Raw genomic sequence first — 15,808 nt, forward strand, 5'->3', positions numbered from 1 at the left:
TTATCACGCAGGCACATAGAGAAAAATATCATTCTACTGCTAAGAAAAAAGCAATTAATCAAGTTACTTTGTTTCTACCTAAGCAACGGTTATTTTCAACAAAGAATGTTCTCTCGATAAAAAATGCTCATTGTTATGTGCTCAAAAGAAAAATTTATTCTCTTTTGAAGAATATTATAAAACTTGTATTCTCCATATGAACCAACCAAACTTGTGCTAGAATCCACAATGTGCTTTGAGTAAGTTTCTCTTTTTCCCTTTTCCTCTTGAAAAAAGAGTTTTCGCTCGCGCGTAAAATCAAAATCAACCGGGTGATCGAGCGACATCACCTCTCGTGTCGCAAAGTTCCTTTCCTCGACCTACCATTGGGATGTTTCTCGATCGTGCGTGCGGATGGATAAAAATACCAAAAGCATCGCTGTCAGAGATGCTGACTTATCTTTCTTTCGTTCGCGAGACTAGGCGAGACAAAAGTATCGCTAGGAAGAACGATTCGTCTCGAGTTCCTTCTTTTTCTTTTTTCCTTTTGCAATAATTTGCGCAGAGTACGATCGAGATGTGCTGTCGGACCCAAAGACTTTATTATTTTCGTTGCCAAATGTATCGTGTACCTTTACGTTTGTTTATATATATGTGTAATTTGAATTTTGTTATTATTAGTAGGCATTGAAATGTACATTACACCCGTACGTTGTTTATACACGAGGGAGAACAAAAGGAAGACGAGCCGCCGTGCGTTTTCATGCGCGTGACGCTATCTTATGTGTTAACATGAGCGAGCGCACGACGCGCACGGTGACTTATCGTTTTCAAATTTATTCCGAAGATCGGAATCTATACGCTTCGAGCCGACGTTTGCAAATGAGGGTCGGAGTGCATTTTGAATATAGATCGAGGTCGAAAAGGTGAACCGCCTCGCACCGCCATTGGGAAACGCGGCTTCCTATGTTACCTCGACCACGTCGACTTGGCATGTTTCAGCGGTATCTTTTTTTTTTCAGTTACAGTACCAAAGCGACGCTAGAGCGACTACGTCCGCGTTAACGACTGCGTCTTCGTGAGTCCTAATCTCTTTCCTATCTCTCTCTCTTTTTTTTTTCTCTCGCTCGATCACGGACGATATTACGATCGTGTGTTTTCTCGTGCCTGTACAACAGCGATCGTAGTATTATTTATTATTTTCTCTTTAGTGCCATAAACTCAGGCATATATTTGTACATTAATATATTGTAAGAGCAAGAAGATTTGAATAAACACACGTTTCTTTATTCGCTCCCTTGCATTTATGAAATATCAAATTTCCCTCTCATTTAATCCCACACGTAAAATTCTACAAATGTCGATGTTGGTTTTGTATACGCATTTTGTATATGCATTGTTCGGTAGTTCTATTTATTGAAACAGCACACAGTTGTTTCATTTTTGCAATGTTCTTGTTTTTATTTTACGAATATATCTATACGAAAATATACATATTTTTACTTAAAAAAAAAGAAAATAGCTTATAAAATATATGTTTAATATTATATAAGTCATAGCGCATCGATGCATATTATAACAAACAGATTTTTGTATCATCACATTAATGACTATTAAGTAATATGATTTACATACCGCGACTGAAAACTTGAAGCGGCGTGACTCAAAGAGACATTTAAAAAAACGGCATGTAGGTCCAAGTAAATACGAATGGTCGCTTCATGTCCACTTGGATACCAAAGATACTCAAGTTCTAAAATAATCATCACATGTTCTAGCGTGCGCTTGTACGTGTGAATTTTTGTTCTATCTTAAGTAATAAATCGATATTCGACTTAGAGAACTTACCTTCGTGTTGATATTGTATGCGAATTTGACAGGACTGTCGTTTAGGTAAACCTCGCTGACTGAATAATGTATGCCCAAAATATCAACTCTGCCAAGTATTACTTCGTCGTTAAAAGTGCCGATATCCATTCTCGTGCTCACTAATTTCGTCATGTTCGAGAATGCATTGAACATCAACCACAGATATTCGTTCTTTTCTACAGAATCTGTGGATTTTGAAAAAAAAAAAAGAATGTAATAGTCGAGACGAATCGCAAAATGCACATCGTTGTCAATACGTTACACACTGAGGCTATAAATTGTATTTGAAGCTTCGAATATATTTCGGTATTACGTCTATTGCATACCTATGCTATCACCGTCGTCCCAGTAGAGTTCTCCTTCGGCATAACCGACTTCATTCAAAGCCACTAATAATTCAAAATTATTCTTCCTGCTCTCGGTCGTCGTCGCGCCTGGTTTCTGCGCTGGAAGTATCGAACCACCGCGAATCAATAATGGTATTTCAGTAAGCAGCACAGGCAACGTGAAATGCTTCCCAATGGAGAAGAAAGATACAAGAGTGTGATAATCGTACCACAGTCCGCGTGGTACGTAAACAGTCAAGTTACTTTGGTTCTGTAGAGGATGTAAACAAGAATGATTTAAAAACTGTCGTAACATTTCTTATTTCGAAAAGAATAAAATAATCGAATAACGAAGCGCGCACCTCTTCGAGGACGGGATTGATCATAAGTGACCTTCCCCAGAGGAACTGTGTGTCAATATCGTAAGTTTGCGTATCGTAGGTAAACCTATGCGACATTCAATGCATATATCATAATTAAATTTACATTATAATTAAATGAAATGGTTTCGATAACCAAATTCATAGTGAAATCTAATTTTGTCGAGTAATACATACATACTCAACACATATATACTCAAACAGATACATACTCAAAGAAGAGCGGACGCACCACCGTGTCGCCGAACTTGTGCGCTCTGAAGAATAACGTGTACAAATACGGTAAAAGCCGGTAACGTATCCTGAGAGCATTCCTCGAGGATTGTACAACCAAGTCGCCCATGGCGACCGGATCCTGTTCCTGTGCAATATGCATTTTTATTTATATGTTGCATTTCAGAGACCATGCACAATATTGCATTATGTATCGGCACTCACGATCGTATTATCGGAATTGTGATTTCGAGAGAACGGATAGAAGGCGCCAAGTTGCACCCAGCGGTTGCATAACGCAACGGTCGTGTTGCCGTCGAATCCACAAATATCTGCGCCTACCATGGGGATTTGATAGAAATTTTGCGACAAGATTGCTGGAATGCTCATCTTCATATCGTGCCTGATAAAATAATTTCCCAAAATTAGTAGATGAAAATTATAACGATGTATCATAAAATTATAATTTAGATTTATGAAATCTTAACTGTCTAGATTGGAATACAGTTATATCACAAATTTAAAATTTAATTCAGTAATATCATAAAATTATAATTCATATTCACCATGAGGAATAAATGTCGCCCGTCCATTGGCCGGCGTAATAACCGTGTCCTACCCATGACGAGCGCGATATTACAAATGGTCTTTTCTTCCTGATTTCTTTGAGAGCGCTGCGCGTTTGGTTTTAAAGAATAATTTCATAAGCTCTTTACAACGGTCGAATACTTTATAACAGACATCGACTTGTACATCTACTCACTAATTCGTAGCAATTGCGTGACTTATCCCGTAAGTATTATGAAGATTGTAATGAGAGCCTAAGTGATGTTTTGCATTCATACACAGAGTCTTCGTAGCGAGCAAACCACCGACGACGTTGGGTACGTATTCAGGATAATCCAGATTAGTGTGTAAACAGCCATTTTTGTGACCGTTGTAGAAGTTAGATGGTTCGTTCATATCCTTAATGCAATCGGAATATTTAAGTAGAAGAGATAAAAAGAAAGAAGCCGATTAAAACATATAGGATAAAACGTGCAGTAACTGGCACTCTTGCGCGGATTTGATCAAATATTAAAATATGTGGGAATTTGTCAATTATTATTGTTTATGTTTAACTCTCATATACCTTAACATTTGATAAAATTCATATAAAAGTGTCGGCTATTGGACGTTTTGCCCTATAATAATAATAATAATAATAATAATAAATACACATAGCTGTATATGTGTGAGATTGTTTGAATGAATTGAGACTTACAATCCATGCGCCATCATACGCAAAACTATTGTGCATATTGCTCATCATTTTTGCATAGTAGTTAGTTGTTTTCGGGTTTGTGAAGTCGGGCCACACCGTAGAAACAAGATTCCAGACTTTGCCGACGAAAGGCTCGTTCGAAACACCATCTTTTACGAATATATCCTGTTTTATTCCCTCGACATATGGAAGATAAGAACCGTTATTATCGAAAGCGGATATACCGGCATCGATTAAAGGGATATAATGCATTCCAATCTGTGAGTGAAAAGATTGATATACTTCTGCTATTTGCAAATGGCAATATTTGCGCATGGTAACATTTTTATGCATATCTCTTTGCCTTTGGTATACTTTACCGAATGAAGCTCTTCTACGAATTTTGGCAAGTCCTTGAACGTATTCTTGTCATATGTGAAATCGTTGTTTTTATCCATATAATCCAAATCGTTCCACTGAGTGTCCTGTCAATATAGCACATGGCTTGTACAACAGTTTACAGTTGCTTATGAATATTCAAATATTTTACAAATAATAAGAGAAAAACGTTACAAATGGAATTCCAGCAGCTCTCGTTCTGTTCCATACTGTTTTGGTTTTCTCTAAGTTTCCATATCCATATCTGGCAACGCATAAACAGTATTATTCTGTGTGCTTACATTAAACTTTATAATATTTCACCTGCATAAATGAAAACCAAGCGACCAATAAGGTGGCATAAACGGTTTGCCTACGATTTCAGAATATTGTCTCACAACGTCTGCTGCGGTAGGCCCCAAAAAGAAATAAATATCAAAAATACCACCGATTGTTCTAAACGTTATAGCTGGTGTTGGCTGCAATATTACATCTAGAAGATACAAGATAATCGATTTACTTTGAGCATAATAATGTAATGTCATATGTACCAAGCCAAAACAACATACCCATGGCATTACTATTTAAAAATAAAACTCCATGAGCCATACCAGAATCCTCAATAACAATATAAAACGGATGAGATCCGTACAAATTTGCCTAACCAAAAAAAATAGAAAAAATACCATTTATTACATGAACAATAATATAGTATTTATATACAATTGATAATAATAAAAAACAACTTACATTTTCTGCTGGTGGTTGATCTTTATTGAATAAAGTAAACGATTGCCATTTCGTATCTAACTTTAAGCTTGACCTATGATCACCAATGCCATAGATGTTGCTTGTAGGAAGTAACGAACTTATTTGTAAAAACTGATCGGCAAAGATGAAACCTCCGATGCCAATAGAATTGAATCTACACACAGGATGTAAATAATACAAGTAAGCTTATGGCTTCAATTGGAGTAGAATGCTGAAGTTATTTATATCCTCAAGCTTGAAGCTTAAAAGACAGCTTTTATCACAATTTGAGTACAATAATATACTTACAATGTTGTACCATCACTAATTCTATCAATTTTAAAACCAGGTCTCACTTCATCATTTTTAAAATGATACATTTTGTTGGCAATCTCAGATAAGACAGATTTTGTATCTAACTTAACTGGCCATGGTGGTTCATATCGCGCGTTTAAAGGATCATATATCTGAAAATTATATTGTGTACACATTGCATTATTTCCCTAGTATATTACATAGTAATAGGAACTATAATATTTTATATATTTATATAATTAAAGAATATATAAATTAATATATATTGCACCTTCACACGTAAAGTTGAACTATCTATATTTATAGCTTCTATTTTCGCAAGAGGTACATCATTCTTATATGCAGATTTTCTTTCTTGTTTAAGAAAGCCTGAAAAATCACTATCATCTCGACTATAATTAATATATTTATACAAGTCCCAATTTTGTGGATAGTAACAATATGGGACATTCAATATACGTGATACTGTCCCTTTTTCAAGAGGTTTCCAACAACATCCTCTATTTGTGCAAGAAAGTTGCGATGCTCCATCCTCTGGATAGCAATCAAAACGTAGTACTTCAGGAATATTGCTGCACTATTTAAACACATACAAGTAATAAGGCACTAATAATATATTTTTTATATAAGAAACTATATTTTATACCTGATCAGGGGCTGTATTTTTCTCATATAAGTTGTTTATTTCTTTTAGGCTTATCTTTTTATACATTATATAATTATAATCTTGCTGATCAATATATGTATCTGAAGTATCCACAGATATATGCTGATATTTTGTTTCTTCAATAGTATCATTATTCACATCAATCATTAGCTGCATTTCTATGCTTTCATAATTCTGAGTAGTGACTATCAATGTATTTAAGAGCATCAATAAGGAAACAACCATAATGGAACAACCAAGGCTGAACCATACTATTCTGCATTTCATATAAGTACGTTTATTGAAGCTATTCAATCTTTCTTGAATATGATTTTGGTTCGCCAATGACTTGTAAGTTTCACTTATTTCCATATTTAAGCTATTATCAATTTTTGTCATATTTTTTTTAAGACTGTTTCAATACTGTTTTATTAAGATATATTGATTTTCCATAAATACTATATCTGCTTGCTATTACTTATATTATTTTTTTCAATTATAGATTAAAGTGTATTAATATACTGTTGCAAATAATCCTCAACTGACTATATCTGGAATAATATTATATAAAAAAATATTTTTTATACAATATATAATAGAATCATATAATTAACATAATTATGTATAAACTATTGATATAAAGATAATAATAGAGAATAATACAGTAGTAAATATTATTTAAATCTTGTATAAAATTATCCTTTTTTTACGACTTTACATATCTCACTAATTATAACATTATCACATTCACAATAAATATACCTTATTTTAAATAAAAAAAAGAGATTCACATTTTTTATAATTATCTTATAAAATCAACGTTAAATCCAATATAAGCTATCAGTCACCTCTATGTTCAACGATACCTCTGCAAAAGTCGACACAAAATTCTTCTGTTTACAACACGGTCTCTCAATTTCGATACTTACGTTAACGAATTATCTTCAGACAAATATTCACTTGAATCATCATTCGCACTCATTCTCATTATTCATTTATTCATTCATTCAATATATGACTCTGAGCAGAGTTATTACACCCCTCCTACGCCAATCACAACGATTTAGGAAATAAAAGAGAAACAGAGACAACGCGTACCCAAGTCCCCAAGATCAAAAATATACGTAATTACAGGAACTACATCCAATCGCCACGAAAGCTGGCAGAGGCGAACAAAAGACTCATTTTCATTATCACGATAACGCTATCATTTGGCCTGTTCTTTGTAGCTGCACCGTTGAATTGGTGCAATAAGCTAGAGTGAGAAAACCTATATTTATCTCACTTTAACTTATTACACCAGTTCAATGCAGCTACAAAGAACAGACCAATTATTTCCGGCGCAGCAACAACCGGTTAAATGTATATTACTTATTTTATAATGAATAGCGAGTAATGAAGTAATATTTTAAATTTCTTTAGATGATATAAAAATACATCTGACCAGTTGTTGAGTTGTATTTATTATGTAAAAATAAAAAAAAGTCTTTAGACTTGCTGTGATCAGAAAAGAAATAAAGATAAAAATAGCGTCTGACTCGTTGTAGAGTATACTACATGCTCAGATTTGTCATTAGTTTTACCATAGACATAGGTTATTTTCATGAGAAATAGTGGCGACTCGTAGCGAAGATATTGGTACTACATATTGGAATATAATAACCGACTTTCTAACCACGATTAAAATCAGAGAGAAATTAAAATAAAAATCGTATACGTTATGATTCTTGAAAGTCAGACTGCGTTCCAAAATTCACTGTCGGTACTGAAATTTTATAGTATACATAACGTGAACTATAGATTTTCAGTATTGGCAGTGAATTTTGGAACGCAGCCTCGATCATGAATTTTTTCTCTCTAGGGTGAACTCGTGAAAAACGAAAATTTTCGAATTTAAAAGTATTTAGAAATATTCGCTTTCACGACAAATTAGCGAATCTTTTAGGAGGTTTTCAAGGAATCTTGAAACTCACATTTTAAAAGAAAATTTCAAAACTACCTGATAATACTGTAAAGCCAGCGGCACACGGTGCTTGTTTTCGTGCTGGATTGCTTGCTGGATGAAAATATTGCGTCCTGATTGGTACATTTCCGAAGATGAATAGAAATGCACCAATCAGAACGCAGTATTTTCATCCAGCAAGCAATCCAGCACGAAAACAAGCACCGTGTGACGCTGGCTTTAATATATAGCAAAAAAGATGCGCAACGACATATCATACTAGTGATATTTGATCTGTTCTTTGTAGCTGCACTGTTGAACTGGTAGAATAAGTTAAAGTGAGACAAATATAGGTTTTCTCACTCTAGCTTATTGCACCAGTTCAGCAGTGCAGCTACAAAGAACAGACCAATTGTCATCAAGAAACTACAGAATAGATCCGCGTTCCAAAATTCACTGTCGACTAAAACTCTATAGTTTATGTCACGTATATTATGGATATTCAATACTAATAGCGAAAATCGTAGACGCAAAGTATCTCGGGAAGGAACGCGTTGATAGTGAAGTAATTTCGCTTTGTCCAAGTTTATTGGAATCGCTTGGCGATTTTGCTGAAGATTAATGATGTACAAACGATTGAGTTCCAATTGATCGTGGACGTTGAAAGTTTGAGGTGAGTGAGGATTTTCGCATGCTAAGGATCAAGTTGTATCGTTTCACTCTAACCTACATTTCGTTTGTTAGCTTGACCTCAAACGTACAAATTAGATGTTTTTGACAAATCTATGTTTTAGACGCTAATACTACATGTTTGTTTGCTATTGCTACTTATCTATTGATTGCAAAGTTAACCGATTTACGATTGCACGTCACAGAAATCTTATCGGTCATATGATTTTCTCCTCAAATCAATTCAAGGGTCTGTGGAAAATTTAAAGACAATAGATATAATGCACATAAGCTTGTCCACTGAAGACATATGATAATAACTTAAACTTAAACATAGATTTTTTGCAAACAAATCAGTATTATCTGTAAAATACTTATTCTAACAATCTTTATTTAAATATATAAAATCTAATATATGGTATAAAGAAGCAAATTGTTATATAGTCTTCAGTTATAAAGATATAAGTGGAATAATGTCACAAGATACATAAATATATTGATTAATGCTGTTATATATTTAATATAACAATCCTATACATCTCCTATAAATCTCTTACATAATACACTGGTAGATCAATATTATTATATAGATTGTGTAAATAGAATAACACAAGGTATGCATAAAAATATAATGTTGTTACATAGTACAATAATTCTAAAAAATCTTATATGACATTCGGATGAAAATCTATATGGTTTACTTCTAGGTTCGTACTAAAAGCGACCAAATCTCAACGCACCCACCAGGCCCATAAAAGCCTCCTTGTCCCTGTGCCTAAAGCCTTACGTGGCTCACGTGCGCTGGGTCAGGCTACTACGCCAGACCGGTGAGTTCCCACACAAAATATCGCTTGGTAGCACAGTGGGCACTCAAAGCCAACTAACCATGTCTGTACAAAGTGTTGCTCTGGCATCTCTCACGGCCACCTATACCGACTCGGAGGGCGAGGACGGGGTGGAAGACGAGCGCCTGCAGGAGGAGAATTCGAACACTCCCCAGGGGGCCGCCCCGCATAATGCCCAAGTCGGTCGTCAGCCCCAGGCCCGATCCATCAGTCCCATATCTGGCCGTTCAGCCTCGCACAGTCCCGTCGTCGGCAAGTTCGGTAGTAGCGACTTGCCGGACGCGACCACGAAGGTGCAGCGATTGGTCTCTTATTTTGACACGACAGTCTCCGACGACGAGGGGGCGGCCGTTGCACTGCCGGTGCCGTTGTTGACGACGGCGAGCGCGACGGTGGCGGAACGCACCGAGGAGAATGGTCTCCCGGCCGGCGCTGCTGCTCTTAATGCTGCTGCCGCCGTTGCCGTCACTGCTACCGCTGCCGTCGTCGCTGCCACTGCCACCGTCGCCGCCGGTGCTGAACGCCGGTCGCCCTCCTTGCGTCCCGGAGAATTGCTTTCAGATGGTGTCGAGACGGATCCTTATGGGGTAATAATCCCGCCGGAGCCGGCGACTCAATGTCCCCCCGAGCTGCAGGACAAGATCACGAAGCTCTGTCGGAAGATGGAGAGCGGCGGGCTGGACATGAATTTGCTGATCCAGCAGCGCAAGGATTTTCGGAATCCCTCAATTTACGAAAAACTCATTCAGTTTTGTAGCATTAACGAGCTGGGCACCAACTATCCACCGGACAGATTCGACCCGTTCAAATGGAGCAAGGATTCTTATTACGAGGAGCTTGCCAAGGTGCAAAAGGCGGAGATGGACAAGCTCGAGAAGGCGCGTAAGGAGAAGACGAAGATCGAGATCGTATCTGGGACTGCAAAACGGCCAAACAGCTCTACCAGTGGTCCCGAGGATGATGCCAAGAAACGGAAAAGTAAATGGGACCAGGTGGCAACCGGCGGCACCGCCGCCGCCGCCGCCGTTGCAGCCGCAGCTGCTGCTGCCGCAACGGGTAAGCCCACGGTCCTTCTCACTCAACCCACCTTGACGACACTCACGTCGTCCGCCACCGGTACCAAACCCACCGTTATATCGGCCTTTGGCTCGTTGCCGAAGAAAAGATTGTAACATATCGTGTAAATGTCCTGTAAATAATAATGTCGATTAGGTGCATCGTTTCTTAGAGAATTACGAGACTGCGGATAAAGAAACGAAGTTCACCGATGTCTTATAGGTTTCGTTTATTTTTATATTTAAGCTATTATCAATTTAGATTACGTACAAAAATAAATACGATCTCGTTTTCTATACCAGTGCCTTGCCTTTACAATCAATATATTTGATATTTCATAAAGAGGTCGATTAAATTTTATGTATATACGTTGTATGTCATCACACATATACACGATAAAAATAGATAAAAATAACTATATTGTCATATAAATGTAAAGTCAAGAAGTTAAAAATTCCTTGAAGCACGAATCTTGAACATAATTTACGGACCAACAAATCAACAGAATAAATCTTTATGCTTTCTATTATATTTTCGTAATTTCTTTATATTATAATTGTTCAATGTTAATCTGATAAAACGTATGACAAACTGCATTAGAACCATAAAAATTAGAAAATTACATTATTGGAACGTATTAATTTCTATCTAGGTAAACAATATTCTTCTTAGAAAATAGCTAATTTTTCCTTTTGAATTTTGATACAATAATCTTTTTATATTATTCAATGATAACGTTATGATTATTTGTTTTATAGAAACATTACTCTCTGCAGTTTATAAAATTTAAATTTATGAATTTCCGTACTTTTGTGTATGGATTCTTATATTTATCATTCAATTATTAAGAACGTTTCAAGTCTCTCCATATGTACATATATACCTATTTGAATATGCATCTCAACGAATTTTTAACTTCTTGAATTTACACAAGTTTCCAAATCTTTGAAGTTTTTGGAGCATTAAAAGTGACTATTTAAATTCATTAATATCAAAATTCATTGGATCATCTTATCTATCCATCATGGGTTGAAAAAATCAGTGCTTTTGTCAGTTCTATCCTAAAGTTCCTAAAATCCTAAAGTTCTAAAATTATCAAAGTCTAGTCAATTCTATTTATTATATTTCTCAATTCGTAATCATTGGATTTGTAACTCTATGAAATTATCTAGAATTTCATATATCACACATAAGTTACATTTATCACTCACAGATCAATTCACTTCTAGATCTTTTCAGATATTTAGATTCTTCAGAAAATGTGGCTGGGAGTTTTATGATCTTGGTTTTGGTAATTACATCTATTATTCTGCATATATCTAAAACCAAAAAGAATCTCAGAAAATTTCGACAATCTAAGGACCTGTATTCAAGATATTGATTTCTTTTCTTTGTAAATTTGTATCTTTTATATATAGAGTTACATTTTTATATTATGTACAATATACTTACACATTTTGATCCATGATTGTTAGATCTCCTTTGTTCTTAAATATACAAATGCCTACGCGTTCCTGTGTTCTTAGATCCTTGTACTCTCAAGTTCATAGACTTAACAACTCTTTTCGGACTTGTGGTTTTCCTTTTTATCCTTGTCACTTTATACATTCCAAATATCTATCTTTTGCAAACATTCAAGGATTTCAATAGACATTTGAATATCCGCAGATAAAATCAAAGAAATCAATATGTGTATATAGAATTATATCTATAAATTTACACATATCTTGTATCCCGTATGTATGATAAGTATCTATTTTATAATATATTCTATAATATATTATAAATATTTGACCCTGCAACGTTTGACGAGTATCTTATCAAGAAATAAGAGACTCTGAAAAGCATATAACCGTCCAATTTCAAAATACAAAAGCCCAAGAAGTAAATAATCTCTAAATCTCTATTTCCTTTATATATATTATATTTATATTTTCCTTTTTGCAGCTTTGCTTGCGACCTTTTAACAGAGAATGTTGTTTATAGTCAATATTGTATTCACAGCGTGTTTACTTCTCACAGATAAATACTTAAATTCTCGAATCCTTGAATTGTAACTCATTTAGATCTTCGAATTATCAAGACTTCAAATTTGTACATTTCCAAATTCACCTTAGAAATTATTCAAATTCCTATTTTTTATTCTTGCATTTTTATCTCTACAAAAGTTTAGATCTCAAAAGAAACGCTAAGGCGTATCTGATGTTTTGACGACATGGCATGTAATTCAGTTTTCTACATCACAATTTTTCTTTTTATCCTTTTTGTACAACTGAAACGAAAATTATATTAAACTGTTATCGATAATGATAACCGTTTGGAAAATAATTTTGTCAATCCAAGGATCTAAGTTTCTTAAGAGATCGATACAAAAGAATTGCACACAACGTATACACCAAATTTAGTCGACTTTATTAAGAGGTATTAATTAAATATATTTAATAAAGACAAGGCATTGGTATAGGAAATGGGATCGCATTTATTTTAAACAAAAAAGAAAAAACAGTGATTAGTAATTTTGAATAGAACTTTATTGGTCAGTTGGGTTTTCCGTTTCCTTTTCATCAAAAGAGACTCTCCCTCCCTCCCCCCTCTCTCTCTCTCTCTCTCTCTCTCTCCCCCCCCTCTCTCTCTCTCTCTCTCGCTCGCTCTCTCGCTCTCTTTCTTTTTTTACTTAAGTACAGAGAAGATGTGCCTGCGAAGCGTTACGTCCTTTAACCCTCGATATACTATCGTAGTATTGATTAAATTATAAGATTGGGTTATCCTGTTGAAAAAGAAATTTTTTTGTTACAGTAGATTCCTAAAAAAGAGATTCCTAAAATCCATAAAACATGAAATACTCTTTTACAAATAGAATCGCTACGACAGAAAATTGCGAAACTAAAATCGGTATATCGAGAGTTAATTATTAAATGTTACATCTGTAATTGTAATTGCGTCTGTAACGTTCCAAGTCATGTCATGCTATAGATACAGATATTGTAATGAATTTTTCGAACAGGACCACATCTTTGTAGACACGCACCGGTAAAATTAGACACTAAATATTGGCTGCGTTTAGCAAAAGTCGACGCTACGTTTCAGCGTTTTGTGCTACACTTCCAACGATTCCACAGATTCTTATGAACGATTTTTTTGGTCGATACATTTTATCAGGCGTATTTTTGGTACGCTGAGAAAGTTGATAAACGATTAGTATAAGTATGTTGGAAAAGCATAAACTGCGCTAGACAATGCCCAGCAGAAAATCTCACAGGGTAGAATTGTTTTTTCTGCTGTCATAAAGATAAAAGTACCGATGTCAAGAGACATATGTTACTCCATTCTTATTATTTTGGCCGCTAAATTGGAACATTTAAACATTCATTATAGAATATGTCTCCATTCGTGCAGAACAGAAATATTCTTGCTTTGATCTTCAAATATGGATATTTAAATTTTCAACGTCGAACATGTGTAATTATGTGCGTGTATGTGTATTCTATGTTGAAAATTTAACTACTCTTATTTAAGAACCGAACTAAAAATTATCCAGAATTATGCGTCCCAACATTGTTACTTTTACTTTAAACGTGGCCGTGCGATTTACACGTGCGAGATAAATAAAAATGTCCACGATTCATATACATCAACGATCCAATCGATGTGAAACACACGCTAAAGTAGACAGGATTCATTTTTTATATGAGGAAACTAAATTCTCTCCTGAAGGACTTTGTACATACACGCTCATGTGTCAATGGAGAACGGAATATACAATATGCCAGTTACATTGTGTATTCTTTTCGTTATCGATTGTAATGGAATAATAAGACCGCGCTCCCTGCCATCGCGATTACATTTGGATCGAATCTGTATATTCTGAAACTTCCGCGGCGGGCACTTAAATTCGCCGCCATCTTTCAAAACAGTATATAGGATGTTCGAGAAAAATTGTCATCTGTTCGTGTATCTCTTTCTTATCGGTAGACTTTTAGTTTCTCCTCATTAACCATTTACATAAATACCTTCTTTAAGTCAGAAATTACCGAAGAGCCGAGTCATAAATGACAAAAATCGTCTCTAATGAAAAACTTGAGGGTTAACAGATCGAACGGGGCGATAAATCCGTTCTCTTCAGCTAATTCGCTACATTGGAACCTCATTAATTTCCTGTTCAACACCTGATTATGTTATACAACCATTTCACTGTAAAGGCAAAATCGCGAGCTAGTTTAATTGCAAAGAACAGACCCGACCTGAAAAATGTCGGTAAAGCGGATGGCGCGCAGGAGAATGTAAGCAATGAGCAAATCAACCCATTATAGTTGAGAATGTAAGCAATCACCACTTACATTTCATCTATGATCAGGGTACCTATTATGGAACTTGTCGGAATCGATTCCGATCGAATTTATTCCGTTATTTCTTAGATTTCTATTGTCTTTTCTAGGGGAAACGGAATTATTCCGATCGGAATCGATTCCGACGAGTTCCATAATAGGTACCCAGCTACGCTTTACTTCTTACATTTTTCTATGTGCTGCCCGCTGAAACGCGGCGTACGAACGAATTGACGGCACTGCGAGTAGCAAAGATGGCGGTCGCAGGGTACGTTCACATGGCAACGTCAATCCGGTTTTACAACAATCTAATGACGTTACAAGATTCTAGTAGCCAATCACAAAGCTACATTTCGACCCTAAAAAACCTAGGATGTAAATTAAAACCCACTCACTCAAATACGCCACAAGTTAGCGCGCTCTCACATTTGATTGGAATATATTTTAGATTTAAGAGAAAATGCCAAAAGTGTATAATCACGTGCAAGAAATCACTAACTACAGTTGTCACTAATTAAATTGTCACTAAACCGGACCAAAGCCGCTGTACATACACTGGAAAGCAAAAAGGTTTCGGCAGTTTTTCTTCTAATGACAGAATTTTTTGTAATGGGTAATTCGTATAGTTGTGAATTTGAGGATCACTGCTTAACCTGCAAACTACACAAAACAAAAGATCGCGGGTCTCTCTCTCTCTCTCTCTCTCTCTCTCTTGTGCAAGTGATTCTCAAATTCACAATTATATGGGTTATTCATGTCACTAGAAAAAAAAAAACTGTCGAAACCGTTTTGCTTTCCAGTGTACAAATCAGCCACAGGTGCAGGTGTGCAGCCGACAGGTGGCGGGGCGGAGCGGGAGGTCTCCGGCGCAT

At 35.7% G+C, this 15,808-nt stretch overlaps 2 protein-coding genes and 1 long non-coding RNA gene across 4 annotated transcripts; 1 reads left to right on the forward strand and 2 right to left on the reverse strand.

Moving 5' to 3' along the window:
• Window positions 1-1,264: 1,264 nt before the first annotated feature.
• Window positions 1,265-7,356, reverse strand: LOC105181904 (lysosomal alpha-glucosidase). Of its 2 annotated transcripts, XM_011138985.3 has the most exons (19): window positions 6,948-7,356; window positions 6,100-6,650; window positions 5,725-6,030; window positions 5,448-5,605; window positions 5,139-5,313; window positions 4,958-5,048; window positions 4,713-4,881; window positions 4,584-4,653; window positions 4,391-4,495; window positions 4,032-4,289; window positions 3,531-3,733; window positions 3,334-3,441; window positions 2,993-3,170; window positions 2,767-2,915; window positions 2,537-2,621; window positions 2,175-2,445; window positions 1,828-2,033; window positions 1,615-1,732; window positions 1,265-1,456 (listed from the first exon to the last, which is right to left on the reverse strand). In XM_011138985.3, exons 2-18 carry the CDS (start codon window positions 6,496-6,498, stop codon window positions 1,655-1,657), a joined length of 3,009 nt encoding a protein of 1,002 aa, XP_011137287.1. In that variant the 5' UTR covers window positions 6,499-6,650; window positions 6,948-7,356; the 3' UTR covers window positions 1,265-1,456; window positions 1,615-1,654. The 2 variants fall into 2 exon arrangements, with proteins under 2 accessions (XP_011137287.1, XP_019696345.1); XM_019840786.2 differs by lacking the exon at window positions 1,265-1,456 and having other exon boundaries at window positions 1,507-1,732; window positions 7,029-7,356.
• A 1,254-nt stretch (window positions 7,357-8,610) lies between these two features.
• Window positions 8,611-11,145, forward strand: LOC105181921 (uncharacterized; the record flags this gene model as incomplete). Its single annotated transcript, XM_011139008.3, has 3 exons — window positions 8,611-8,714; window positions 9,418-9,537; window positions 9,611-11,145. Coding segments are annotated over 3 exons (1,341 nt in total), but the record flags the coding sequence as incomplete, so codon positions are not given.
• Window positions 11,146-11,366: 221 nt separating this feature from the next.
• On the reverse strand, window positions 11,367-15,783 carry LOC105181903 (uncharacterized). The gene is made up of 4 exons (XR_849664.3): window positions 14,622-15,783; window positions 12,064-13,378; window positions 11,823-11,930; window positions 11,367-11,697 (listed from the first exon to the last, which is right to left on the reverse strand). It is a non-coding gene; the product is annotated as an uncharacterized LOC105181903 (long non-coding RNA).
• Window positions 15,784-15,808: the final 25 nt, after the last annotated feature.

Source organism: Harpegnathos saltator, unplaced genomic scaffold (genome assembly GCF_003227715.2).
Source record: "Harpegnathos saltator strain DR-91 unplaced genomic scaffold, Hsal_v8.6 scaffold89, whole genome shotgun sequence".
Classification (NCBI taxonomy): domain Eukaryota; kingdom Metazoa; phylum Arthropoda; class Insecta; order Hymenoptera; family Formicidae; genus Harpegnathos; species Harpegnathos saltator.

Bases quoted from the DNA above. Each gene is read 5' to 3' on its own strand.
- LOC105181904 (XM_011138985.3), bottom strand. From the start codon at position 6,498: ATGACAAAAATTGATAATAGCTTAAATATGGAAATAAGTGAAACTTAC. The intron at 4,290-4,390 runs GTAAAGTATACC...TTTCACTCACAG, and splicing joins TCGTAGAAGAGCTTCATTCG to ATTGGAATGCATTATATCCC. The intron at 2,034-2,174 runs GTATGCAATAGA...CAAAATCCACAG, and splicing joins GGACGACGGTGATAGCATAG to ATTCTGTAGAAAAGAACGAA.